At 41.2% G+C, this 26,416-nt stretch overlaps 2 protein-coding genes across 3 annotated transcripts; both read right to left on the bottom strand.

Moving 5' to 3' along the window:
- Positions 1-1,741: 1,741 nt before the first annotated feature.
- LOC306939775 (interferon alpha-inducible protein 27-like protein 1) lies at positions 1,742-5,819 on the bottom strand. Of its 2 annotated transcripts, XM_079524466.1 has the most exons (6): positions 5,720-5,819; positions 5,041-5,098; positions 3,996-4,028; positions 3,700-3,858; positions 2,484-2,553; positions 1,742-1,887 (listed from the first exon to the last, which is right to left on the bottom strand). In XM_079524466.1, the coding sequence occupies exons 2-6, from the start codon at positions 5,048-5,050 to the stop codon at positions 1,869-1,871; spliced, it is 291 nt and encodes a 96-aa protein (XP_079380592.1). In that variant the 5' UTR covers positions 5,051-5,098; positions 5,720-5,819; the 3' UTR covers positions 1,742-1,868. The 2 variants fall into 2 exon arrangements, with proteins under 2 accessions (XP_079380592.1, XP_079380593.1); XM_079524467.1 differs by lacking the exon at positions 2,484-2,553 and having other exon boundaries at positions 1,742-1,927.
- Positions 5,820-13,318: 7,499 nt separating this feature from the next.
- Positions 13,319-26,416, bottom strand: ak1 (adenylate kinase 1). The gene is made up of 7 exons (XM_079524592.1): positions 26,314-26,416; positions 18,610-18,638; positions 18,024-18,059; positions 16,834-16,997; positions 16,133-16,249; positions 14,259-14,450; positions 13,319-13,965 (listed from the first exon to the last, which is right to left on the bottom strand). Exons 2-7 carry the CDS (start codon positions 18,614-18,616, stop codon positions 13,900-13,902), a joined length of 582 nt encoding a protein of 193 aa, XP_079380718.1. The 5' UTR covers positions 18,617-18,638; positions 26,314-26,416; the 3' UTR covers positions 13,319-13,899.

Here is a 26,416-nt window from a genome sequence, read left to right as displayed (position 1 = left end):
TTGGCTCCCACAAAGTTTCCCAAGGGAGTTGGCTTGGAACAAATTTATATGTGATAGTAGACACCTTTATGAACACATCTGTGAAGAAAACTAGTGGTATAAGCATTTATTTTCCAGATTTGCCACAACTTTTGCTAACTTTACTTAACTATTGAGTTGAAATGAGAAGTCGACTTTAATACAAAACAATGGTAGACTACTATAATTTGCTGACAATGTATAATTTGCAGATGCTTGAGATGATGATGATGATGATTTGTGGATACCTCAAATTTGTCTAGATTGTTACAGTTGGGTATGTCGACCTCTAGTGGCCATATATTGTATGCTGTCTGCCAGGAATAATAATAATAATAATAATTATTATTATTACACTTTAATGCTCAGGGAGAAATTGAAGTATAGTCATCCAATAATTACTAATAATGAACTAAGAGTAAAACAGTATAGTAACAACTAACAAGACTATACTGAGCTACTTTATGTGAGCTAATTTATTTTGTGACACAGTGACACATGTGTGTCACTGTGTTGTTTTCCTGCATCTCCAGCCACAATGTTGGCATAGCTTGGAGCAGCAGGTGTATGTCTGAATGTAAAACTTTTTCCCCCCCTTTTCATTATGACTGCCAGCCACCTTTCTCATAGTTAGTTTCTTTATTGTAGCAATCGTCATGGAGCATGACAATAGAGTGTCACAGTCTCGCCCCTGACGAGCAGACCCGAAGAGAATGTCCTGTTCATTTTTCCCATAGAAGTTTCAGAAAGTATTTATTTAAAGACCTTTTAAGCCTCGGACAAAGCCAACTCAGCTCCTGACAAATCATGACAATAAACAAAAGATTTTCAGCCGAACAAATAATTAGAAAGAAGTTTGTTTTTCTTCTTATTTGTTCTGCTCAAAAAAAATTGTTTATCGTCATGATTTGTCCGAGGCTTAAAGGTCTTTAAATAAAGACTTTTTGAAACATCTATGGGAAAAATGAATGGGAAATTCTCTTCCGGGCCGCTCGTCATTCTGAAAGGGTCATTCTGAAAGGGTCATTCTGCGGCGCTCTATAGAATCCAAACCGTAATTCATCAAATACCAATGGAAAGAAACACCTTCTTGCACTGTAAATGGTAATTTCACTTTAACGCACTTCTGGTGACATTTTTATGTCTACTCTGCTGTTTCTGTGCACGTCAAACAGTTTTTAAGTTGTTTGATTCAATATTTATATATTTCATAGTAAGCTTTTGCTCAGACAAGCCCTCCTATAAGCCCATTCACCTTACACATAAAATCAATGTGATTGTCAGTATACAAACTCATGTGTAATGATCTGTTTTCGATATTTTTGGATGATGTATGATTGATTTGCTCCATAACACATGTCAGTCTGATGTAGCGTAATAAAAATGGCTTTCTTGGATCCACTATTTGCACTCTTATGGCTACAACTTAAAGATTAGATGACTCTCTGACTCTCACTAGAAATGTTTGCTAATGAAGTAAAGAAATGTTGCTCTGGGAGGAGAGATGATATAGTTGAAGAAATAATACAATAACGAACATACAGTATACTGTATATATAAAAATATACCATATCTGCGTGCGTGTGTGTACAATGTAGATTCGTAACAATAATGCATATAATCAATATACTGTGCATAGTCAACCTATTGGATGAACACTCCTTGTCATGCAAGTTGACTTTTAATACTGAAAACCAAATAGCGATATGAAATAACATTCAGATTCCAGATTCAAAGATTTGTTTTATTGTTAACTTGCATCCCATATATTAAGTATACGAGAGTACTATTCTTGAATGTTCCTTTGTGGAGAGATCGTTGCTTCATGGCCAGGTTCATCATGTTGACTCTCAGATGACGACTGCTGCAGTGCCTGCCCCACCGTTGACCCATACCACCTGCTCAGAACCTGTGTTAGAACTGGGACTGTAGACCGTGCACCCACTGCTTTTGCGATGGCAGCTGCTGACATCAAAGACGCAGCCGCTACTCCAACTGTACCAAAACCAATAACCGTTGCTGCAATCAACCCAGCAGGCACTGCAGCTGCAGCAGGCACTACAACTGCAGCAGGCACTACAACTGCAGTCAACCCAGCCAAAGTTCCTCCAGCGCCGGCTGCAGCTGCAGTGCCTGCTGCAGTCAACCAAGCCAAAGTTCCTCCAGCGCCGGCTGCAGCTGCAGTGCCTGCTGCAGTCAACCAAGCCAAAGTTCCTCCAGCGCCGGCTGCAGCAGGCACTGCAGCTGCAGTCAACCAAGCCAAAGTTCCTCCAGCGCCAGCTGCAGCAGGCACTGCAGCTGCAGTCAACCAAGCCAAAGTTCCTCCAGCGCCGGCTGCAGCAGGCACTGCAGCTGCAGTCAACCCAGCCAAAGTTCCTCCAGCGCCGGCTGCAGCTGCAGTGCCTGCTGCAATCAACCCAGCCAAAGTTTCTCCAGCGCCAGCTGCAGCAGTGCCTGCAGCTGCAATCAACCCAGCCAAAGTTCCTCCAGCGCCGGCTGCAGCTGCAGTGCCTGCTGCACCCATACCAGCCATACCTAGAAAAACATGACATACCCCTTTGTTAGTATTAGGGATGGGCAATTAATCGTCCATCATATCGCTATCGGACGATATTGGCCTTAAAATGCAACATCGGTATCGGATCGATATAAAGATAATATGTTGGTTTTAGGAGATTGTATTTGGGTGGGAGATGTGCCATTGGTTGAGAATGAGATGATGTAGGCCTACTGTATGATGATAAGAGCGCCCCTCACTTAAAAGTGTGATTTTAAATGTACCACTAATCAAGCTAATCGATGAAATAACATTCAGATTCAAGATTTGTTTTGACAATAAAACGTTTGATTCTGTGTCAAAACATATTTGAATTTAGGCAATTATATACTATATTTAATACATATTTTAAATTTTCAAATATTCTTTGCACACAGAATACAATGTTTTATTGTCATGATTCACAAGGAGCCTAGATAGCTCGTTTCCAGGCTTAAAACTATTTTGATAAATATTTTCAGAAATCTCTATATAAATCAGAAGGTCACTGGACTTGAACTCATAATGAATTTAAACGTATATTAAAGTCTACAGTATGTATGTACGTAACAGTATATAACTGCAATCATTTTAATAAATTGTATGTTGGTATCCTTCTCTTTATCTGTTTGAACTTTTCAGCCTGATTTGTTGTAATGTGATGTATCAGCAATGTGATGTAGACAGCACCCTAGAATTGCATTGTATGTAGTCATAGCACTTTGTGTATAGTATATAGTTTATATGTATAGTTTAATTATATAGAGATTCCACTGTTACGAACTTCTTAGCTTACGCAGGGTGCATACTTAGTATAGACTAGTCATTGGTTAGACATAAGGTTGGTGAGGGGTGCGTTAAAACGACCGGATTAAGGTTGGTGAGGGGTGCGTTAAGGGTTGGGAGAGGGTTAAGGTTAGTTTTAGGTGTGCTGCCCCGTGGGAGGTTAGGGTTAGGGTGAGGGTTTGAGATAGGTTGTAGGACTAATGACTGGTCTAACCAATGACAAACTACTTTTTATGTATGTGATGTATTGCCATGCTTTTTTGTTCTTGCTTAATGTAAATCGCTCTGGATTAAGAGCGTCTGCTAAATGCCTAAATTGTAAGGCAAGGATAAATTAAATAACATAAAAAAACAATCACCTGTTGATGTTAGAACTGCGACTGCAGACCCTGCGGCCACTCCTCCACCATTTGCGATGGCAGCTGCTGACATCATAGCCGCAGCGTAGGATCCCGCCGCTACTCCGACTGGAGTGAAACCTATGACCCCCAGTGCAATAGGGGCCACGGCAACGCCACCTTAACATGAATAGAAAAGACAATTACATTTTGTAATGAGTTTTTGGATAATAATAAGAATAAGCCAACATACAGAAATTGAGATTACATAATTAAATAAATTAAAAATGTGATAAACAAAAAATTTAAAATCTTACCTGCCGCACCAGCCGCGATGGCTAATCCAGTCACTGGAGAGTAAGAGAAACAAAAATACTTTAGTCATGTGCAGTGATCTGACCAGACTAGTATAGGCGGATCTAGAAATGATGGGCCCCTGGGCCACCACCATGCAAAAGGCCCCCCCCCACCCCCCCGGAGCTTTTCTTTTCCCCCTGATGTGGCGCATACTGTCTGCTGCTCTGCACACGTGTACGCATAACAATTATGACATATAGGGCTGCGATATTCAGGATTTACAGCAAGGGGTTGCTTAAAAATAATGAACAGCCAAAAACTAAGCCAAATAAATGCAAACTGAGGGTTTAAACACAGTAATGTACCGTATCATGATGGTTTGGGCCCCTGAGCTTGAGCCTCTTCGCAGTCACGTGGACGCCCAAGCTCAGGGGCCCCCCTAGCTCAGGGGCCCCTGGGCCTGGGCCCAACATTCCCGTTGGATTATCCTCCCCTGACCAGACTGAGTCAACAATTATGTCCAATAATACAAGTAGGGGGGGGGGGGGGGGATTCTCACTCACTATTTGTACACGGTCAGAGTTACAGACCTGTAAAGGGGGTCCATTTGGTTCCTATTACTATCAAACATTTAGCTGACTCCCTGCACCATCAGGAACCCTGCCCTCCACTTGAGAACCACTGGTGTAGAGAATGACCATAGACTACAATATAATACAATTTGGAATTGCACTGAGGTAAGGTGTAAAGTGAGTTTAATTAAGGATATAGGGCCTATATCCTATATAATAACGATATGCTACAGCCTAAATGAATACATACAGAATATAGAATGTACAGAATATAAATACAGGATCAATACTGATAATACATTACAAATGCTGCAGAAGGATGACCAAGTGCAAATAGCAGTAGAACTAATTAAATATGATGTGGTGGACTGTGGTAATCCTGAGCTTTACATAGCCTGCCCTATACACAAATAATGGTCTATCAAAAATATGTTAAAAGACACATAATTTAGATCTAAATAAAGTCAGGTATATTTGCAGCCTTTGTACTTACGTGGATCCATGTTGCTCTCTCAAGCAAGTAGTAGCCTGGGTACCGAGGTTAGGTTTTTCTAGCAGCAACAGCGATGATATAGAGTCAGAATCATTTCATGAGAAACAAAAACGAAACTTTGGAACATATTATATATGTTCCAAAGTTCAGCTGGTGATAAAGCGTTGTCCCAGCCAGCCTGCAGGTGCTTCTCTATATAACGTCTCCTCAATAGGAACAGTGAGTTATAGCAATCAATGCAATTACAATACGGTACAATACAAACAAACAACACACATGTTTTTTCTTATTCTTTTTTATAATAATTGTTCTGCCCTTACTATACGTTTGGTGTACAGTCTGTATGGCTTGGCAGACAGCTAACAAAGTTCCCAATAAAGCTCCAAAAAGCAGTGACTTGGTTTAGGTTCTTTACTGGTGATAACTTAAATTTGTAAAACTGCAATACAGAAAAACAGAAAACAGACATTTGTGTCAAATACAGTACAATCATAACCCAAAACATTAGTCCTTTTTATGCATCACACAAGCTTACAAAAAGAACATGTACTCACTGTACTAATTGCATTCAATGAATCAAATTACAAAACCTTTTAGAAATGATCAAACCAACTTACAAGCATATTGTTTTAAGATATGCTTTAAGAGCCATAAAGTTTAACAATTAACACAAACTTACAGACTTATCCTGTCCAAGGCCTGAGAGAAAGGGTTAACTCAACATGCAGTGACTCACTGCCAGTGAGTGAGCTCTTGACAGTGTGCTGGCTTGAACTGAACTGACTCTGACCAAACTAATCACCTATGAAATACCCTGGTGAGGCTACCAGGTGAGGGGAGTTACTAATTAGGCAAAGGAACATTGGTCTCCATTACACATGCAAGGCTTAAAGGTAAACTACATAGAAAGTAAACAGCACAATAATAAAAAAGGAACTGTTTTGGACATACAAGGTTTCCACCCGACAGCAGGCAGTGCATGGAGGAAAGTAACTGAGTACTGTACTTAAAGGAGCATTCAGTGATTTGGGTGATTTGGAAAAAAAACCCGGTCCACCCGGTAACAAGATGTGCACATGCACACGCTCTACAGTGGGGGAAGTACAACAGACCAACAGCACATGCACCAAAGCCCGCCCCACTCGATCATGATTGGAGGAAGGCCCCTCTCATCCTGATTGGATGAAGGCTTTGCCACCCAAAGCCCAAACCGAAACTAGGGTTTTTTGACCCCAGGGGTTAACTGGGGACAGGGAGGAACTCCTTATATGGTCAGCACACTTTATAGTAGGGAGGATTATCCAAAAAATAAGAAAAAATAAGTGATATTTGAATTAAGTGAAATCACTGAATATACTGTACCTTTAAGTACAATCTTGAGGTATTTTTACTTATGTCGCGATGCGTCGTTACTTTACTTGTACAGTGTATTTCAGAGTACATTGTGGAATTGGTACTTTCACATAAGTAATACATCTCAGTACTTCTTCCACCACTGATAGCAGGTATTCAGATGTGTGTGTGTGTGTGTGTGTGTGTGTGTGTGTGTGTGTGTGTGTGTGTGTGTGTGTGTGTGTGTGCGTGCGTGCGTGCGTGCGTGCGTGCGTGCGTGCGTGCGTGCGTGCGTGCGTGCCCCAGGATCAGGTCAGGCCTAATCAAACCTAATCAAGTTGCTGTCAAGTTGCAGTATATAAAACAATTTAGTTGAATATTATAAAATATTATAAAATCATGTAAACTGCAAGTAAGCTTATAGAGCAGTGATTCTAAAAGTGGGGTCCAGGGACCCTCAGGGTTCCTTGTGGGGGTTCCAAATTGACCCTTAAAGGCCTGTAACTCTGAAAGTATACAAATGGAAATGGTTACTGTACAGTGTCAGAGATATGGGGGTCCTTGAAATAAGAAAATGTTGTGAAACAATGCTATGGACCACTTATGAGACATGGCTGTGATTCATTGCCATTAGAGTTGGAATGTCACTTCATAGTGTGTAGTTGGGCAACGGTGCTTGCTTTACATGCCTCATGAACAACAAACACAAATGCTTGGTACAGTATATTGAGAATAGCTTATACAAACTTCCTTCTATTCATGTGAGCATTCCTTCCACAGTCAGACATAAGCAAGTTAATGTCTGTATAGGCTAAACATATTAGTGAAATAAATTGCACTAAGCTTACTCATAACCTGTCTATCTTACATGTTTGCAAAGCCAACTTCATCATACAATGGTGTTGCACGCATAGCGAATAATAGATCTATAATCTCACAACGCGTCTTGATGCCATGAGTTGTTATAGCCTGGGTTCCAGCCTGATTCGCTGCGTTCCGTGAATTTGCATTGTCGACAATACAAATTCACAGAACACAGCGAATAAGGCTGGAACCCAGGCTATTGAGTTGTGAGCTGGACCTCGTTGCTATGTTCGGGTAAGAAATGTGAACATTTAAAAAAATAAATGCTTAAAATAGGAATGCCAGGTTGGAAGACGTTATATATATTTTTTATATTCATTAATTTAGTTTGTATTAAGTTTTCATTCCTAGTTAGTTAGTTATAGTTAGTTTTCTGAGTGCATTATACAATCGTTTTTGTTTATTAGTTTTGTTGTGTAGTCTTAGTTTGGGTTTTTCAGGTATTATGAAGAAAGACATGATTTATAGAAGTTGAACAGGGTAGGATGAAAGAAAGCATGACATAAAATGTGATGGTGGAAATACTAAGATGATCTTACTTTACCGGAGTAGAGCTGCTGCTTCTTCGCCTGGAAAGGAGCCAGCTTAGGTGGTTCGGGCATCTGGTTAGAATGCCTCTCGATGGTGGTCGAATGGTCTAGACCCCGGGGCAGACCAAGGCGCAGTTGGAGGAAACACATCGACTCACTGGCCTTGGAACGCCTCGGGATCCCCCAGGAGGAAGTCACTAATGTTGCTCTGGAAAGGAATGAATGGAGCTCTCTGGTGGAGCTGTTGCCCCCGCGACCCGACTACGGATAATCGGTTGAAGATGGATGGATGGATGGATCTTACCTATAGTTAGATCGTTTTAGTTTTGCAGTGTTCATTTAGTAGGCTATTTATTTCGTTTAAACAACTTTATCTCTTCCCTTTGTCGATAATAAAGTATACATGAAGTATATCTCATCATATCATCTCATTAGTTTTAATTTTATGTTCTGTTATCTAAATCAGTGGTTTTCAACCTTTTACTTGTCAAGGTCCATTACTTCTTGGGCATTTGAGCCACGGACCACCACCATTTAATGACATTTAGCCTCTCAGACCCAAAACTTTCTCACCTCACTTTCTTCACATTCTCTGTTTAACAATAATTTAACTCATTTTACGCTCTCAAGAGTTAAAGATTTATAAAGTTCTATTTGGTTACCAACTCTCCACATCATATATCTGGGGACCACCTGGAACCGCCTCAAGGACCACTGGTGGTCCCCGGGAATAACTGGTTGAAAACCACTAATCTAAATAAATGTTTTCCCTTGTCTTCAGTCTTATTTAACTATATAACCCTGGGTTGGAAGTGCCCCTTCCATGTACAATAACCAGGCCTGGGGGATTTGGCCATTCATTCATCAAAGGCTCCTCATCATAATTGAGGGTGGTCAGACTCATAGCACACCTATGACTCTCCTGTTCCAAAGCACTATTTCTTTCCTCCTGTGCCTGGAGATATGAATGTAGAAGTCTGGCCTTCCCTTTCCACTGCAGCCGCCTCCGCTCCAATCCAGCTCCCCGACCCCTGTGTACCTTTTCAATAGCAGGAAATGATCTGCGACTATATACGTGCCCATTGTCTGTCATCACAAGTCAACACAGGGGGTCCCACTTGGCTGCGTGGGGTGATGTTGTCGTCAGCCAGCCAGCCGGCAGCACGTCACTGGTAGAGGGTTAGGGACAGTAAAGAATTCTGCCAGGTCTCTGGTTTCCTTATGGTCCTCCAAGGGCAGATCTGAAGCATGGTCTTGTGCCAACAGTTCCCAACACAGCAGCAAAATCCCAATGGCAGTTATTTGATACATGTCTAAGACATAGACAAAATAACAAAGTTGGGAAAACTGCAAAATTGTATCAACCAGTTTACCCTCTAGACTTAATAAACGAGATCTGTGTTGGCGCTTATTCGACTGCTGTTTACCGTCTAGCCAAATAGCCAGAAATGTCTGATCTACAAGCTTACAAGATGTTGCGTTGCAACAGCGACACATAGTAGCCTAAACCTAGACTATCCTCTGAGGCTTAATACATTCCTGCTTGAGTATACTGTGGCCTACAAAACATTTTATACTTCTAGTATTTACTTTATATTATGTGTAAAGGAAATGTTCAGTTTTGTTGCCATTTACCGGCATATCAAATCCAACATTTCATAAAGGTTCAGGTTTGGAGACAATGCAATTATGTTATGTTATAACAGTAGGCCTATGTGATGAAATCCTCACTACCATTTCAATACACGTACATCCCAATACATTATATCAGATTTCATGTGCCAGAGATCAAATTGTATTTTCATTATGAAAGCGCCACACAAGAAGGGGACTAGGTTATCATTTTTATTTTTAATCTGCATGTGAATAGCCTATATAAGGGACATTGCATAAATGTGCATCAGTTTGCAGAAGTACTCATGCTGAATGTCCCATTTTGCAAAAGAAAATAATGATCAATGTTTAAAAAATCTTTTGAAATAGCAGCTAAGCTTGTAGATTGGCTATTTTCAAATGGCCAAAATGTATCTGGGCTGAAGTGGTTATTGTAAGTTCTGTAATAATAATCAAAATCTACAAAATAACTAGTAAGTAAAGTTTTTTAAATAATTGTAGTGGAGTAAAAAAAATATATACAATATTTTCCTCTAAGAGTGGAGTAGAAGTAAAACTACTGAAATTTGAAAATAGATAAGTAGCCTTTAATGGGGCCCATAGGGAAGGAGCCTATCACCTGTTTCTGTAGCATGAGGCAGCTTGAAGTACAAGTACCACGCCCTGGACATGACGCTAGTATGTCACAGGGACCTACCCCCAATCCAGCCCTTGATGCTGAGTGTCAAGCAGGGAGGCACTGGGTCCCATTTTTAGTATGACCCGGCCAGGGATTGAACCCCGACCTCCCAGTCTCAGGGCAGACACTCTAACCACAAGGCCACTGAGCTGGTTGAAATTCGGAAATACTCCATTAAATTAGCTTGTAAACCTGCTATTATTAGCAAATGTACCCCCCAGAATAGGAGGGATCAAGTGGTTAACCATTCAAAAGGCATTGCAGAAAGGTGTCCTATTATGTGGCTGTCATCTCAGTTGATTTAAAAGGTAGGCCAATTGAGAAAGGACAGGGGTCTTACCGTCTTGGAGTACTATTACTGCCTGCGTAGGAAGTTGTCGCAGAAGTGTGTTTGTGAAAAAAAACATTTAAAAACAGTTCTGTTGCAGGAGTGATTGCTTCTCCACACTGTTTTAGTATTGTTGGATGAATGGATTACCTTTTTATTCCCCGTGCAAGTTTAGGTGTGCTGGTTCTCTGGTGCCCTCTAGTGGTGACGAGTGGCTGAGCTTTTGCTTTTGTTCCCCACAATATTTGAAACAAAAACCCATTCATTGCAGCCTTGAGGCTGAATTTTGATTATTTCTTTTTTTTAATAATTTAAAGGCTTTTTTTTCTCTCTCTTTTGTTTTGTTGTAGCCTGGTAGCTTTTTTGTTGTAGGCGGCTGTTTCCTTTTGATCTTAATAGCTTATTTTAGTAGCAATGGTAAAACCTTTACCCTACTGCAGTCAAAGGTCAATACATTGACAAGACCTTTTTTTCCCACACTGACCAGACTGAGGTCAGGCTTTTTAGCCATGATGATTCTTGCTTAACGTGGCAGTTGTTGACTTGTTTTAATTTCCATAAAAAAGTATACTGTATAATAAGCAGGTACATAGATTTAGGCCTGGGAGTCTGGGAGCAGCTTCTGACTCTCACAGACCTCTCACTCTCTCTCTCTCTCTCTCTCTCTCTCTACACCCTACATGACACGTACCACTGTCCATTCTCCTTTGTTTTTCAGAGGGGGCGACCTTTATGTTTTCTAAGACAGCATGCATTCCTAGCATCCTAGATTACTTCATGAAAGTGCTTAGTGACGCCTTTTCTTGATTGACTTTCCGATAGTTACATCCTGATTCCTGGTCCCCTTCAGAAGCACTCTTCCTCTTCCTCCAACCTACAGCCACAGAGCACTCCTTGGAGGATAGTCCGGATACCTGTTAGAAAGTGTTTGTGTGACCTGTGTGAGCTGCTGTAATGTGTGTGTGTGTGTGTGTGTGTGTGTGTGTGTGTGTGTGTGTGTGTGTGTGTGCGTGCGTGCGTGCGTGCGTGCGTGCGTGCGTGCGTGCGTGCGTGCGTGCGTGCGCCAAATGTCCCCACAAGTATAGTAGAATTTAGAAACGGAAACTGTGAGGAAAACTTTGTTGTTCCTCACAAGATAAGTAGTTTTAGGATTAGGCATTTATAGAGTATATTTAGTGGTTGCAGTTACGCCTGATTCATTTATACGTACAGTTGCGTGCCGGTGTCAAGCAGAAAATAGCCGATTTATTTACGAACGTCCCACTGCGATTCATTGTGAGCTTGTAGATCTGCTATTTTTCGGCTTTCGCCTTTGGGTTGGAAATGTCAAAAAGGGTAAAATGGCATTTATAACATGATAACATCACCAACGTAAAATGTTGATGTCCTCTCAAGCATATGAATACAAACGTGTGTGTGTGCGTGTGCGTGTGTGTGTGTGTGCGTGCGCGCACGCCCGCACGTGCGTGAGGTGTGAGCTACAGGAAAGACCTGTTGCTCATCGTGAACTCAGAGGAAGCGTTCCAACAACAGGACTAAACGGAGGTAGCGGCAGCGTGTCCTGCATCCTGTTGTGTCTACTACATGCTCCAAATCTAGACCCCGTTTGTCAAATATAAAAGGGTTCCTCTCGCCGAGTCTGAATGCCTTGTTCAGTCCTTTGTTTATGCATATTGTCTACATGAGTATGTGCACGTGTCTGTCTCTCCATATCTCATACTGTCAAACAAAGTATCAATCAGCAATTAATACTAAAAGTTAATACTTCACTAAACGATTTTTCACACAGCACTGCTGCAATAGGTGTTTTCCCTGATTCCTCTTGATATAAGACAAGGGGGAAAATTACTAATGCCGTTATACCATATTTAATTGCTGTTGGGAGGAAACGGCCTAACTCAATTTTTGAGGTTTTTGATTAATTTTTTTCATAATTCAGTGCTATTGAACACCCATTACATCTGTGTTGTGTTGGTTAAAAATATTGAACCAATGAAAAGTAGTAAAAAGCGCTTCGGAACAAAACCTCTTAACTCCACTGGGCCCTCAAACTGTCTGCTAAAGCAGCCAACTCCACCACCTCTCCCACTCTCATGCAAGTAATTGACATTAAAGTCACAATACCAACTTTGAAGAGGCAGTATTGTTTGTTTTAAAAATATAAGTTTTTCTTAATTTTCTGGTGGTTTCTTCCCGACGGCAGAGATATTATATAATAATCAAACATTTCTTATTATTTAATTCTTTATATTAGATTAGATTATATTTCACATATACAGTACCACTCTACAGATATGTTACATACTATACATTTGTAATAGATGGCAAATGATTGTGTACCAGCATATGGTTGTAGATGGTTACATATAAGAGATAGAAATAGAAACAAATTAATGAAATGTCCGGTCAGTGGAGATTAAAAAAAAGAAAGAAAAATTGGATAATGGAAGAGATTTGGTGTATAAATAGCGAGTACAGTTGCAACTCAAGTCCGTTTGACAAAGTCTAGAGAGGGTTTTAGTCAAAAACTGTCAAAAACATTAAAATATAGCCGATCTACAAGCTTGTAGAATTGCTATTTATTTTTGCAGAGTTTATGATATATTGACATGTATGCCCAAAACAGTGACTGCAGGTTGAAAGTGGTGAACAATGATGTAGCCGCTATGCTTGGTGGTCTGTCAGTGCTCAATGTTTGGCACCAGTCATAAAGGAGTGTACTGTACATACGTTTTGATACGTTCTCACACATACTGTGTGAGCTTTGTATAGATGTGGAACCGAGTGCCTGTGTAAAGTGCAAGCTGCCCCAGGCAGCCATTGTACACTTAAGGTCACTATGGTGTTGACAGCTGCTGTAATTACCAGCAGCTGAGATCAGAACCCTGCAGTATTGTCTGAACAAGCCTGTATGAGTGTAGGTACTGTACCTTTGTGTGTGTGTGTGTGTGTGTGTGTGTGTGTGTGTGTGTGTGTGTGTGTGTGTGTGTGTGTGTGTGTGTGTGTGTGTGTGTGTGTGTGTGTGTGTGTGTGTGTGTGTGTGTTCACAATGCATCGCAAGCTTGTACAGACACAGACAGTGGTTCTCAAACTGGTGGGCTGCGAGGGTATTGCAAGTGGGCCCCCAAATAATTGCCAAAACACACAGATGTTAAGTGGTCAGATGGGTGGGCCTGAACACTTTCCAAATTGTCAAGTGGGCACTGATCCAGAAACGTTGAGGACCACTTATCTAGCAGATCACGCACGCACGCACGCACACGCACACACACACACACACACACACACAGGTCACAGAAATTGTATAAATAATTATAAATATATAAATGTATTTGACAGCTATTGTTTTGAGCGGACGGATGGATGTGTGCACAATTAAGGCATCCTGTGTTCCTTAATGTTCTTTCACAATGAACCAAGGTGAATGTGCAGTAGTCTGTTGTTCCTCAAGTAATGTGGAACCCACACTGAGAAGAAAACAACGACAACGTTGATCTATTCAAGTTGTTTTACTACAGAGCATCGATAGCTTTGGCAACATGGCCGAAGACCTCATCCGGTGGGAGCTCAGAGTCGATCTAAAGTGAGAAAGAAAGAGACATTCGTTAGGAATTATTGGCAAACTATTATATCATAGGTTCCAGGCAGAAACCTTGTTTGTCCAAAACTGTTACACAACGCACCGTAACACACGGTAAGCTTGTAGATCCGCTATTTTTGGTATTTTAGACTAGTATACAGTATACACCATTGTATGACAAAGTATAAAATATCGCTCCTTGATTATCAGATCAATCGAAAAAATAAGTAATAGAGTAATCGCTAAGAAGAGAATGGATAGTTACAGCTCTGGTCTACTCTACACACTCACCTTTCTGACAATGCCTCGGCTCTCGTAGAAGGTGATGACTGGCTCGGTGGCTTTGTAGTAAAGGTCCAGACGCTTCTTGATGGTTTCCTCGTTGTCGTCAGCGCGGCCGCTGGTCTCACCGCGTTTCATCAGCCTCTTGACCATGGTCTCGGCTTTAGCGTCAATGTACAGCAGTAGGCAGGGTTTGCCAATCTGCGGCAGAAACACAATTTTCATTTGAAATTGTTTTATTGCTGTAGAAACATGTCGGTTCAATAAAGTTTTCCTCCTTTTTAACTATTAAGTGTGCCCGGATCTCCGTTTTTTTCTATATATGTGTTATCCCGATTGATCCCAGGAGCACCTTTTTACTATTTTTATACTTTGTAGGCTATACCTGCACACCTCCTGAGCACCTGGTTGCTTCCTTGCCTCTGCCTTGTTTTATTGCTGTTCTTAGCTATTTTTTGTTTTTGGTGTAATATTTTCTTATGCGATAAATTACTTGTGAAATGCTTGATATTTTTTGGGGTGTGTAATACATTGAGAATGTTTTTCTTATCGTTAGTGTATATTAATATTGTCTTAGGAACCCCGGAAGACTAGCTGAAGCTCAGTTTCATTCGTTTTGAAAGGCGGAGGGCATTCATTGCCATGTACTGTATATGTATTAGTCAAACTATTTTGACAGGGACTGATAGAATGTGCCGCATGTAGGCAAACATTCAATTGTGAAAAAACAAGGAATATTCTTTCTTTCTTTTTTTACATTTAGTTTTATGTTTTCACCATAGGTATTACACAAGATAAAAGGTTGAATAAAAACTGATAAATAGCCATACTCCACTGAGGCAGAATCTATGAGACTCTCTTGTGCATAAATGTATAAAGGTTAGGTTATATGCATTGTTTATTCAAAAAGTTTGATGTGTGTTATACCAAGAATAATAATAAAGTGGTGCCAAGCAGAACAACCTCCCCCGCTTCAAACACAAACAGCTGTCCAGCTCTTCTGGGCATGTCAAAGGTCATGTTGTCAAATGAAAGATGATATGCGACTTCCGAACTTCAATCTTTTTCTTTCTTTTTTTGTGCATTGTGTGCTTCAGAATCAGATTTTAGAATTTAGAGGGACAGGAAACCGCAGGCAGAGAGAGAGAGAGAGAGAGAGAGAGAGAGAGAGAGAGAGAGAGAGAGAGAGAGATTCAAACAGTGCTGGCTTAATGAAATTACAGTTCTTTAAATTGCTGCAGCACTGGGCGACAACCTTGGGGGGGCACCAAATAGCAGGGCAAAAGTGAAAGAAGACTACTATGTTGAAAGGCCTGCGAAATATTTAAATAATGGCTGCTGAAGAAGGCACCAGTAAACCGGTGAAACGCGTCGGTAGCACCCGCTGAGATATTTGCCAATGTAAATAATAATAATAAATTCAATGAATTTAGATGTCACCATTTCAGAACCAATACAAAAGATTAGCCCATGCAGTCGTTCATATATTGGGTGGTATTGGCATGCGTTTGTTACCGCTGGTTTTCTCTGCTATTCCTATCCCTGAAACCTATGTTGAATTTAGATGTGCCCAGCAGGTGGAGTAGGCAGAGATCTCTCATCATCTGGCTCAGGCTACATGAGAATATGGGAAGGATTATTATAATAAAGAACTTTTTGTTTTTGTAGAAATCCAGAATAAAGAGAATAAGAAAGAGTGAATTGGACTGTTTTGTTTTTTTCTTAACCAAAGATATGGATATAATAGGATTTAATCTTTTTTTGTGACTCATGACTTTGATCCAATTATGCCCAATGCCCCTCCCCATTGGGCCAGGGTGTCCTCAGGGTGTCCCCCAATGGGCCAGGCCCTCCGCATTGGGCCAGGGTGTTCTGTTTCCTACCTTCTTCTCGAACTCCTCGCCTTGCACCACCTCACGTGGGTAGCCATCGATGAGGTAGCCCTTGGACGTGTCGGCCTTGGCAATCATGGCTTCCTTGATCATGTCCAAGACTGTGTCCTAAAAGCAGAGCCGCATTATTCCACCGAAAACAAATTGGAAATACTGATAGCAAACATAACGTAACCACTTGCAATCTGCTGTCCCTATTTTGCGGATGTCTTCATGGGCAAAGAAAAAAAGAATATCCAAAACATTTCAAATTATTTTATTTTCAAAAATAGCACTCACTATGCATCACATGTGCGATGCATTGAGATCTTGTTATAGGTTGGCCGATTTCATGCAGCACCGTTGTACGGAAAAGTATAAAATTAGGCTTACTGTATGTGGTTAAGAAAAGTTTTGAAACATGCACATACTAAACACGTATTCATTACAGTGTCATTTGCTGTAATGAATACGTGTTTAGCATCTCCTTTATAAATGACCTTTTGTGCAAATGTATTTCCTGTAGAACATGATAAACAAGGGAAAGCCCGGTGAGCTTTTCTAAGACGGTGAATTCCGTACTACACTCTAGGGTAGTGTGATCCATGCTAGTTGCTATACTGATCTGTGTTCATTGTAGGAATGATGTGTGTGCACAGGTTTAGAATGTAATATTTAACACAGATTGCTGTCACATGTTCCAGTGGTTTTACCAGAGGTACGAGCTCTCCCTTCTGCATGATGGCCTGGAGATTCTTGCCTCTCTCCGAGCCAGAAGACACCTCCAAACGCAGCAGATCCCCAGAGGACAGGTGGGTGTAGCCATACTTGGCCACCACCTTCTCACACTGGGTGCCCTTCCCAGAGCCAGGTCCACCTGAAACGGACAAAAGGATTCTTTAATGTTCTTTATCAATGAAGGCTATAGATCTAATCAACCTGCTATGGGGGTCGGACTCGGTCCTGACTCCTGGGGCATGTACTGAATGTTCTATGGGAATCGCCTACAACGTAAGAGATGGGTATAGAGTAGCAAAAAAACAACAAAGTATTGATGCTTTAAATTAAAATGTAATCATTCAAATAAGAGTAAGAGTAAGAAAGTATTTAGTGAAAAGACTACTCATCTTTCTGAGTTGTGGGATCTGAAACGTAAATGTTTCTTTAAAAAAACCATTTGATCCTTTGCATTTGGCCCAAATAAAAAGGAGTAAAAGTAGTGTTCTTTCTTCAAATATACATGAGTAAAAGTGAAGTGTGCTGGATTAAAACAACTCAACTCGTACAGTACAATTTATTCTAAATTAATTTAATACAGTAACAAATTACTGCCACCTCTGCCCAACCTTTTTGTTTTGTTTTATTTAGTTTTGTTTAGTTTACTTCGAAAGATTGTCCCAAGTACTTGAGAGATGCTCATAATAACTCCACCAGAAAGAGTTCCTCTGACCTCGTTCCCCCAAGTTCAAGTCACTTATGCACGTATGAATGCATTCTACTACGCAGCCACCCACGATACAGTGGTATGCAGCCAACAGCCCTGAAAGTTTTAACTTCCCCACTAAAGTTTAAAGCTGACCTAAAATCATGGTCCCACATTCCCCAAACATTCAAATTGGACTTTAGATACATATGTTCCCTGACTATAGCCACCACCTCCTTCTATATTATAATCATGAATATTATACATTTATGTCGTTGCACCATTCTGCTGATCATGTATACTGGTATGATCTACATATACATGAATCAAATTAAGATGCATGGAGAATTGTGGTCCCAATGGCTTTGCATAGATCGTCAGCTGTGAAATGTAAGTAAGCTGAAGGTGAGGCTGATCAGTGATGATGGCATCTCTTAAAACTGTGTTTCACTATTTATTGTGAAAAAGCTAAATACTCACCTACAACAAAGATGATCTTGGCGTCCTTGAGTTTGTCTGAAATGAACAGAGAATTCAGGAATTATATACAGTTCCAAGTCAACATTAGCTTTTGCTTGAAAAACAGATCGGATGTATAGTGAATGCCTAGTTTTGTGTCCAAATATTTCGACTACAGACCATGTTGAGAGTTGGAGTGAACATATGTATCTGCTGCTAAGCAAATGGATATGTCTGTAGTAGAGCATCCATTTCCCATGCTTTTATGTCAAGGACACAGACTGCACTATTGCACGTTTGTCCTGCAATCACAAACATAGTATTACTATGGCAACCGTTGCCAGCCCTATTGTTATGTTGCTAGATAAATAACATTACATTGTCTTATAAATATTTTTCTATTGAGCAAAAGTGCATTTGTGACATGAACATCTTATTGATACTTTGCAAGTGACCTTAAAGAGCATAATACTCAATATTAAAGTTGGACGATAAACATCAATGGTCTTCTGAAAAGTCACCAATAGATGGCAGTATACGGCAGTGTGATGGTGTGCAGATTTGACTTGAAAGTAAATTTGTAAACATGCACAATGTTATACCGTACCTGCCATTCTGATGTCGGTTTCCTTTCAACTGAGGGTAAGATGAGACAAGGAGAGGGAAAAAAAGTCAATCAACAGCACCACATCTTTTCATGGGAGCAAACCATTATAGTAACTGGGTATTACCGGTGCACACTAATCATGGACTTACAGTAGTTCTCATAGATATATATAAACACTAGATGGCTCAAGGCGGAGTTTCTGACGTCGTTCACCCGGCAGCCATCTTACTTCGGGGATACAGTACAGTATGTTCAATGGCAGCTCAAACAGAAACAGTCATAACTCGCTCAAATCTTGACGGATTTACAAACGGGTTGGTTTATTACAAACGTTGTCAACGTGGCTATGATTCAGGACGCTTATCTGCTTAATTTATGTTTTTTATATGAACGTCGTATAAAAGCATATAAGTATGCGGACGTCTCTGACGTTTATAACAAACCAACCCGTTTGAAAATCGGTTGAAAATTGAGCAAGTTATGGTCATTTAAGAGTACCTGCCCCATAGACACAATGTTATGTGTCCCGAGGTAAGATGGCCGCCACGTAACGACGTCGCTCTCCATTGGCCAACAGCGCGGGTGAGCTATCTAGTGTTTATATATATCTATGGTAGTTCTACCCTAAGCTAAATTGGTTGCATCTGTTGCTATACAAATGTATTGCACTTTTTTGTATCATGATAACAAACCAATCATTCACAAGACTAAAAAAATCCGCTTTCAACAAATATGAACTCTTATTATTAGGGGGTTCATGTGACACTATAGTTATTGGATTATTCATTTATTATTCTTATTAAGTGCTGTTCTCGCCTTCTCGGCATGTTCTCTGCATGTCTACAGATTTCAAACTAATATCAACACTGGAACAAATTGCAATATAATTCATTGTAAAGCGTTATCACATGCTACAAATCTATCTAGCTCACGCGAGATTGTAGAACAGTTATTGTTGGCACCCAATGAGATTGTAGATCAGCTATTTTCGGCACCCAATGAAGTAAAGCTCAAGCTTTAACTTTGAAAAACAACAAACTTACCATACTTATTACTTCAATAAAAAGCTATTCTGATTTAGCTATTGCTTAGACCTCTTAATTGAGGTTGATTGTGCCATAATTCCTATAAATCCCATATGCATGTATTGGTTGGGTAAGCTTAAATTACAAAATCTGTGGAAAATGTGTGGACATTTCTGATTAATTGTGGTATGTTTCATGGGATTTACGAGGTGTTTAAAATATGTTCTTTTCATCTCAGGCTTCTCTCTGCCTTTGGTTTCCCGGCACTCTGAGAAATACTGCATAAAAATGGCCAAAACAGAATTATGCTATAATAACCTGCTGGGCACCTGAATGAAACTATAGGTTGGCACTGATAGTAATATCTATGTATATATCCGAATAAGAGGAGTTGCTTGTTGGCTCTGCTACTCTGTTTTGGCACATGTAGAGTGAGGGCAGGATGCCAACAGTATCAGTTTGAATGGCATGTGTAAACAGATACCCAGGCTCAAGCAGTTGTGTGCACGCATCAGCTGACTGCAGTTCAGTTGAAGTGTGACTGTCTGAGAGAATGCTTCTTTAATCACATATTTGACAGGCAAATATGTATATATAATTGAACTTTAAGGGTGTGTAAGTGATATTGTTTTGTTAAAATAAGCATTAAATAGCTATTTTCCGAGAGCCATCATTGCTATAGAGAGTGTTTTCTTTTTCATTTTTTCAGTAACAGATGGCAGTATATTACTCTGGTTATGCCGGACTACAATTGTTATCCAAACAGGAGAGGAACTCATGCAGGATACAAGATAAACAAGTGAAACTGGAAATGATAAAACAAACAATTGGCAGACAAAATTGGAATTGGAATAAGAAATTTAAAGCCACTCAGCAATGACATGCATTGCCATTGAATCTACGAGATATTAGGTTGAATATAGCGGCTAACAAAGTCAAATTCTATAAGCACTCTGTGGCGTGTGTGCATTGATAATACACAACGTGCATGTACACAATCATGTAACCAGTCCAGTCCAGGCTGCCATCTGGTCCTGACTTTTATGGAACAAGATTGTTGGTCAGAGAGAAAGTTACTTTCTCTGGTTACTTGACAACTGGTTACAACTGGTTACTTGACAAGCTCACACCTGCGGGGTGATGTGACCCTGTAGTTCGGCTATTTTGGACGTGTGGCGCCATCATACGATGAAGTATAAATCATGCTGTGGGTTGAGTGTCCTAACAGGATCCATCATACGACAAAGTATAAATCAGTCTGTGGGTTGAGTGTCCTAACATGATCTCCAGTGAGAAAGGGACATGTGGTTCATCACTTAAAAGAACATGACGTCTGGCCACACAAACCATCTAAGACAGGGGTTTTCAACTGATTGTGAACGAGGGACCACCACCCTGACTTAGAATGGGTGGGTGGGAATATGGGCTATTTGCTAGTTGCTATGTGTGAAATACATCCCACTGTTTCTCAACCAATAATTTCCTAATAATAATAATGACTCAACCAGACAATCTGGTGCACTTCACCCCTCTTGAGATTCTATAAACTCCCTTTTTCTATTGAATTTCTTGACCTCAGTCTTGTCAGTAAATGACGACATGGACGGTCATCATAGGTCACCAGGTCACCAGGTCATTCAGTTCACATTTTCTCAACTAGTGGAAAGAAAAGGGAAAAGAATCCTACATGACTAAATGCATGGTCAGGGACCACATGCAATACCTTTACGGACGACCAGTGATCCATGGGTCACCTGGTCTAAGACTATAGCTATCTTTAACTAATAATTCTAGAGATTGCATCCTCAAAATGTGAGGACGAAATGTGTGGATGAAATGCGTCCTCAGATATTGCACGCTGTTATTGGCTGGAAGGTGTGTCATTCTCCGCCGTGATTGGCTGAAAGGTGTATCATTCTGCGCTGTGATTGGCTGGAAAATCATTCACCTGCATGGTGATACAGTAGTTGCTACAGGCAACGCATCAGCAAAGAAAAATGCAATGTATGTACATGTAGCCCCCAGCCAAGACCCAGCCCGCAACAGCCCTGCCAATCGGGCTCAGCCCTATTTGCACGGTAGGTTGCGAGTTGGTCTGGCGAGTGGGAGCCCCGAGTTCAATCCCTGCTTCCGCGTAATGCTGAATCTGAATGGGTATGGACTAGTAATGATAATTATTATGTGAGCATCAACACTGATGTTGTTAAATGGTGCATGTATACAGCACCTTTGATCTAACAGGCTTTACCATGTGCATTACTTTCACCCATTCACACACTGAAGGTGGAGGAAACCATGCAGGGCACCAACCTGCTCATAGGGAGCAGTTAAGGGGTTAGGTGTCTTGCTGGCCGGGAATTGAACTAGCAACCATCATCCCAACTTTCCAAGCGATCGCTGTATCTCCTGAGCCACTACCATCCCAGTTATATATAGCTGATTTAGTTGTGGTGTGGACCCTGTCATCAACTTACTTAATAAAACAATATATTTATATAGTTATAGAATAGACTAAAGAAAAGAGCCCTTTGAGTGTTTGGCCCCGTTCTTCCTTAACCCCAACAGCTACAGCACAGCAGGATCAAGTTCTGCTAATGCTCAGATGTCAAACATAGCGTATTTAATTTGGGCAAGTGACTACATGCCTGTTTGTTCACTGGCACATATCTACAGTGCTAACACAATGGTGCACATACCTGTAGTGATAAAGGATATTCCATCCATTGAATAGAGGGAGTGTTAGAAAGGTGGCTTAGCCTTATACTGTAGCTCAACTATACATGAGGGATATGTGAATGGTATGCAACATCATTCAAATCATCCACAAGCTACTAATGTACCACTAATGTGCTCTAAGAGATCAAGTGTCAAGAAGATGTGTGTTCCCAGACCCAGAGGCCCTGACCATGTGGTCATGAACTGTATTACGTACTGTAGCGGTGCAACAGTTAATCAAAATCAGTCTGAACTGAGTGGTGCTATGGTATACTGTACTTGTGCTGTAGTACTGTACTGTACTGTACTGTACTGTACTGTACTGTACTGTACTGTACTGTACTGTACTGTACTGTACTGTACTGTACTGTACTGTACTGTACTGTACTGTACTGTACTGTACTGTACTTCCCTGGCCTCTGTGTGTGTGTGTGTGTGTGTGTGTGTGTGTGTGTGTGTGTGTGTGTGTGTGTGTGTGTGTGTGTGTGTGTGTGTGTGTGTGTGTTAGGCTGCGGTGACAGTGACACAACAAACTCAACAAACGCTATCCGTGCTCGGATGGACAGACAGACCGACACAGCCAGGACAGGGCAGGCAGGGACACACATAGCTGTCTATTAGCACCACTCAGAAATAATAGAGTTAATCGATAAGGATTTGAATAATGTTCAATAAAATAATTGATTTTTTTAATAGTAAAAATGGCATATAAGCTCACAATGCATCACAATACAATTTGTTGTGAGCTTAGGCTATAGGCTATTTGTATTTTCCCTATGTTGTGTGACACCGTTGGGATAAAATAGGGATGGTTAATCAAATTAATACATGTAGTTGATTATAAACATTAAATTATGTTTGCATTTAAATGAATCAAAATGTGCCACAATTACTATTTGATTAATCAAAAATGGAATCACTAAGGATTATCACAAAGAAACAATCGATAGAGGCAGTTTATGTCAAAGTCGCAATTCCTTCCTACGGACTAAACTACTGCATCATTCTCCTCGTGCCCTGTTCATTCACCATCAGCCATGTGGCATCATTTTGTTGCTTCTCAGGTGGCTGATTTCTTTTGAAAGGGGCCGTTTGTTAACCACGTGGTCTTTGTAAATGTCACTAGGAGGACTGTGTCAGCACCGAGCCTCTTTGGGAATGCCACCCTGGCCAATTATAGAGCCACATTTACGGTCTTCTGCTTCCTTACGTGTTCTGTCCCTTACGGGGTGTATACCCAGCAGCTGGGCTTACTATTACTAACAGGACGTTTTCAACTGTCACATCATGTAAGTTGGAGGCATTAAATAACAATCTGCATGTTTAATGTACATTATGAATGTGTCCTGTGTAGTAGTAGGCCTAAGTATGCGTAATTATGTTGTACAACTGTGTGAATTACTAAAAGTTTTGAATTCCACACAGAAATTTGAAGTGGTTTCTCTGGAGCATGCCAGAAAGGCTTTCCTTATCCATCAAGCTATAAATTCCAGGAATCTGTCCGTGTCTTTATGCCCACATATGGAGATAACAGACGTCATTCCATATGACATCACTGCCCTGAAGGGGTACTGGCGATCCCCCACAAATTCCGGCACAGAAGGGTCAGCCGTCCCAAATATGGAGTCCCACATGGCTCTTGTCCAGAATGGCCTCCAAGTACTCTGATAATGTGAACAGCACTGCTTATAGTTGTACAATATCAAAGATATTGGGTTTTAGTGCCAATGGCAACTCTGCAAACAAATCTATTGGCTCACATGCTTTGAAACTCTATATTGAACCAAAATATTAATGAATACACATTTTTTGCATTGGAGTTCCCTATTATTCCCCCCTCTCCTACAGTATGTACACTTTTGACATTTAACATATTTCTCCTCCAAAGTCATTATTATGCCAAATCCTGATTCCCCATGTATTCTAGTCCGTTGCCTTGTCACTGCTATACCCTGATTTATACTTGGTTGTGTGCCATGTTGCACACCATAAATAGCAGATCTAGAAGCTCAGAACACTTTGCAGCAGGACGTGTTGTGAGGGGGCACGTCACCATGCAGCGCAATAGTATCCACGAATCACCCTTTACACCAACCTTTACACCAACCTGTAGGAGTTCCATTGGCTGCTGTACTTGGGCCCCTTCCCTACTTCCTTCACAGGTGTTACTGATGATGATACTAATGAAGGCTCTGTTCCATTCTGGTCAAACAGAGTCAGGGTGCTGCTATTGTGCATGTTGGCAAACTGGAAACACTGCTACACCAGTAAGTCTCAAAGTGTCCTTGTGTGGGTTCCAAATGGCCCGTACGGGTCTGTAAACCATACGGGTCCATTTGGTTCCATTTGTACACTTCATAGTTATGGAGGTCCTTGAAATTAAAAAAGTTTGAGAACCACTGCACACTAAATGGAACAGAGCCTAACTTAGTATCATTGCTAACACCTGTGATAGGGAAGCGGCCTGGAAGTAGGAAGAGTTATTCTGTGTGCATATAGCCCTTTGTGCTCGTATGGTCGTCCGGCCAAGCCGGAGGATTCAGACCCCTAGTCTCTGTAGTGGAGGGCAGGAACTTTACCCCCTGTGCCACCCGAGCACCCTCTCCCATGTTATTACTCCTGTTAAATGTGCAGTCTAGCTATAAAAAGACTGTCAGTCTGCAGCTGTTCCGGGATAACCTATCAACCATGCTCGAAAAGTGCTCCAGGATGGGCCGGTCTTGCACTCTGAGGCCTATATGCCTCATCGCCCACAAAACCACATATTTTAATTCACTGCCGCCTATGACAGTATCTCACCGCTCATTAACTAGTAACTACCATAGGGCACTGCACCCAGTGCCTTTCGTGCCTTTGCCTAATATGTGTACTGTCTCTTTAAGGGAGAACAGGAGACCTCTTTGACGTCAGGAGAGTGAGGGATTGCTGTGTAAGAGATGCACTGTTTAGCAGGGAATGTATTATTATTGAATCAAATGTGTGGCAGTTCATAATGAGTGTTGAGTGTGCGTGCGTGCGTGCATGCATGCGTGCGTGTGTGTGGGCTCTGAGCTTAGAAAGGCTTGGAGAGGGCACAATGCACCATCGACATGCATGAGTCAAAAGGCAGAAGCAAACCTGTTTATGAGTGCACACTGACATTTTAAAACGCCACTGGAATTAAACGTCACTCACATCCTTGCTGAAAATAATACTGGATGGTGCAAGGCAAGGAACAGGCATGAGGTTTATGCTTGAACAGAAATCACTGTTGTGAGAGCAAACATGATTATAATATCCTATTACGTATGCATTCAAATTCAAAAGCATACGAGGGCACTCACTTCGCTCACACTCTGAATGGCATTATTCCTTCCTCAGTTTCACTTACTCAACCTTACACTGCACAATGTTCAGAGAGTGTACACATTTTACCATGTAAGGGGACATTTGTACAATCTCAGAGCTAATTCACGTGACTTTACAGTGCTCAGGCTAATTCCAATTCACCTCTTCTAGTCTCTGTGGATGGCACTCTGAATCACATTCTTCCTTCCATAGCGACTTGCTCAAGCTTAGCCTGTGCCAGCATCTAAACACTGTTGGCAAAATGTCCATTCAGTGAAACAATGTCTACCAACCATTCCAAAACGGCTCCATCAACGCTTTGCATCAGACAAGCTGATCATCCGTCAGATGACAGATGGAGTGGGTAGAGTGCAGCACGATCAGGTGGGGTGGAATCTCAACGGATGAACAGGTGCCACTCACTTCACTACACTACATCCCGCCAGTCTCTCCCCTCGCTGTCTCTCCTCTCACCCATCCTGTCAAACAGCCCTACCCACTTTCTCAAGCTCTCTCTCTCTCTCTCTCTCTCTCTCCCTCTCCCTCAGATCTGCTTATTTGTCATTCCCAATTAGACCTTGCCGCTGCCATTTCCTGCCTGATCCTCCTCTATGGAGGCTTTGTCCTCTGTACTGACCTCTCTTACGCGTTGTGGCTCTAGATCCCAGCACAGGGGGGCTGTCGTTCCCTCTGGATCTCAGTGCGTCTGAGCAGTTGCTGCTGCACATTGGCCCTCCCTC

This window comes from Electrona antarctica, assembly GCF_951216825.1.
Source record: "Electrona antarctica genome assembly, chromosome: 16".
NCBI classification, from domain to species: Eukaryota; Metazoa; Chordata; class Actinopteri; order Myctophiformes; family Myctophidae; genus Electrona; species Electrona antarctica.
The sequence above is the reverse complement of the archived record's forward strand: the minus strand, read 5'-3'. Positions and strand labels throughout refer to the sequence as shown.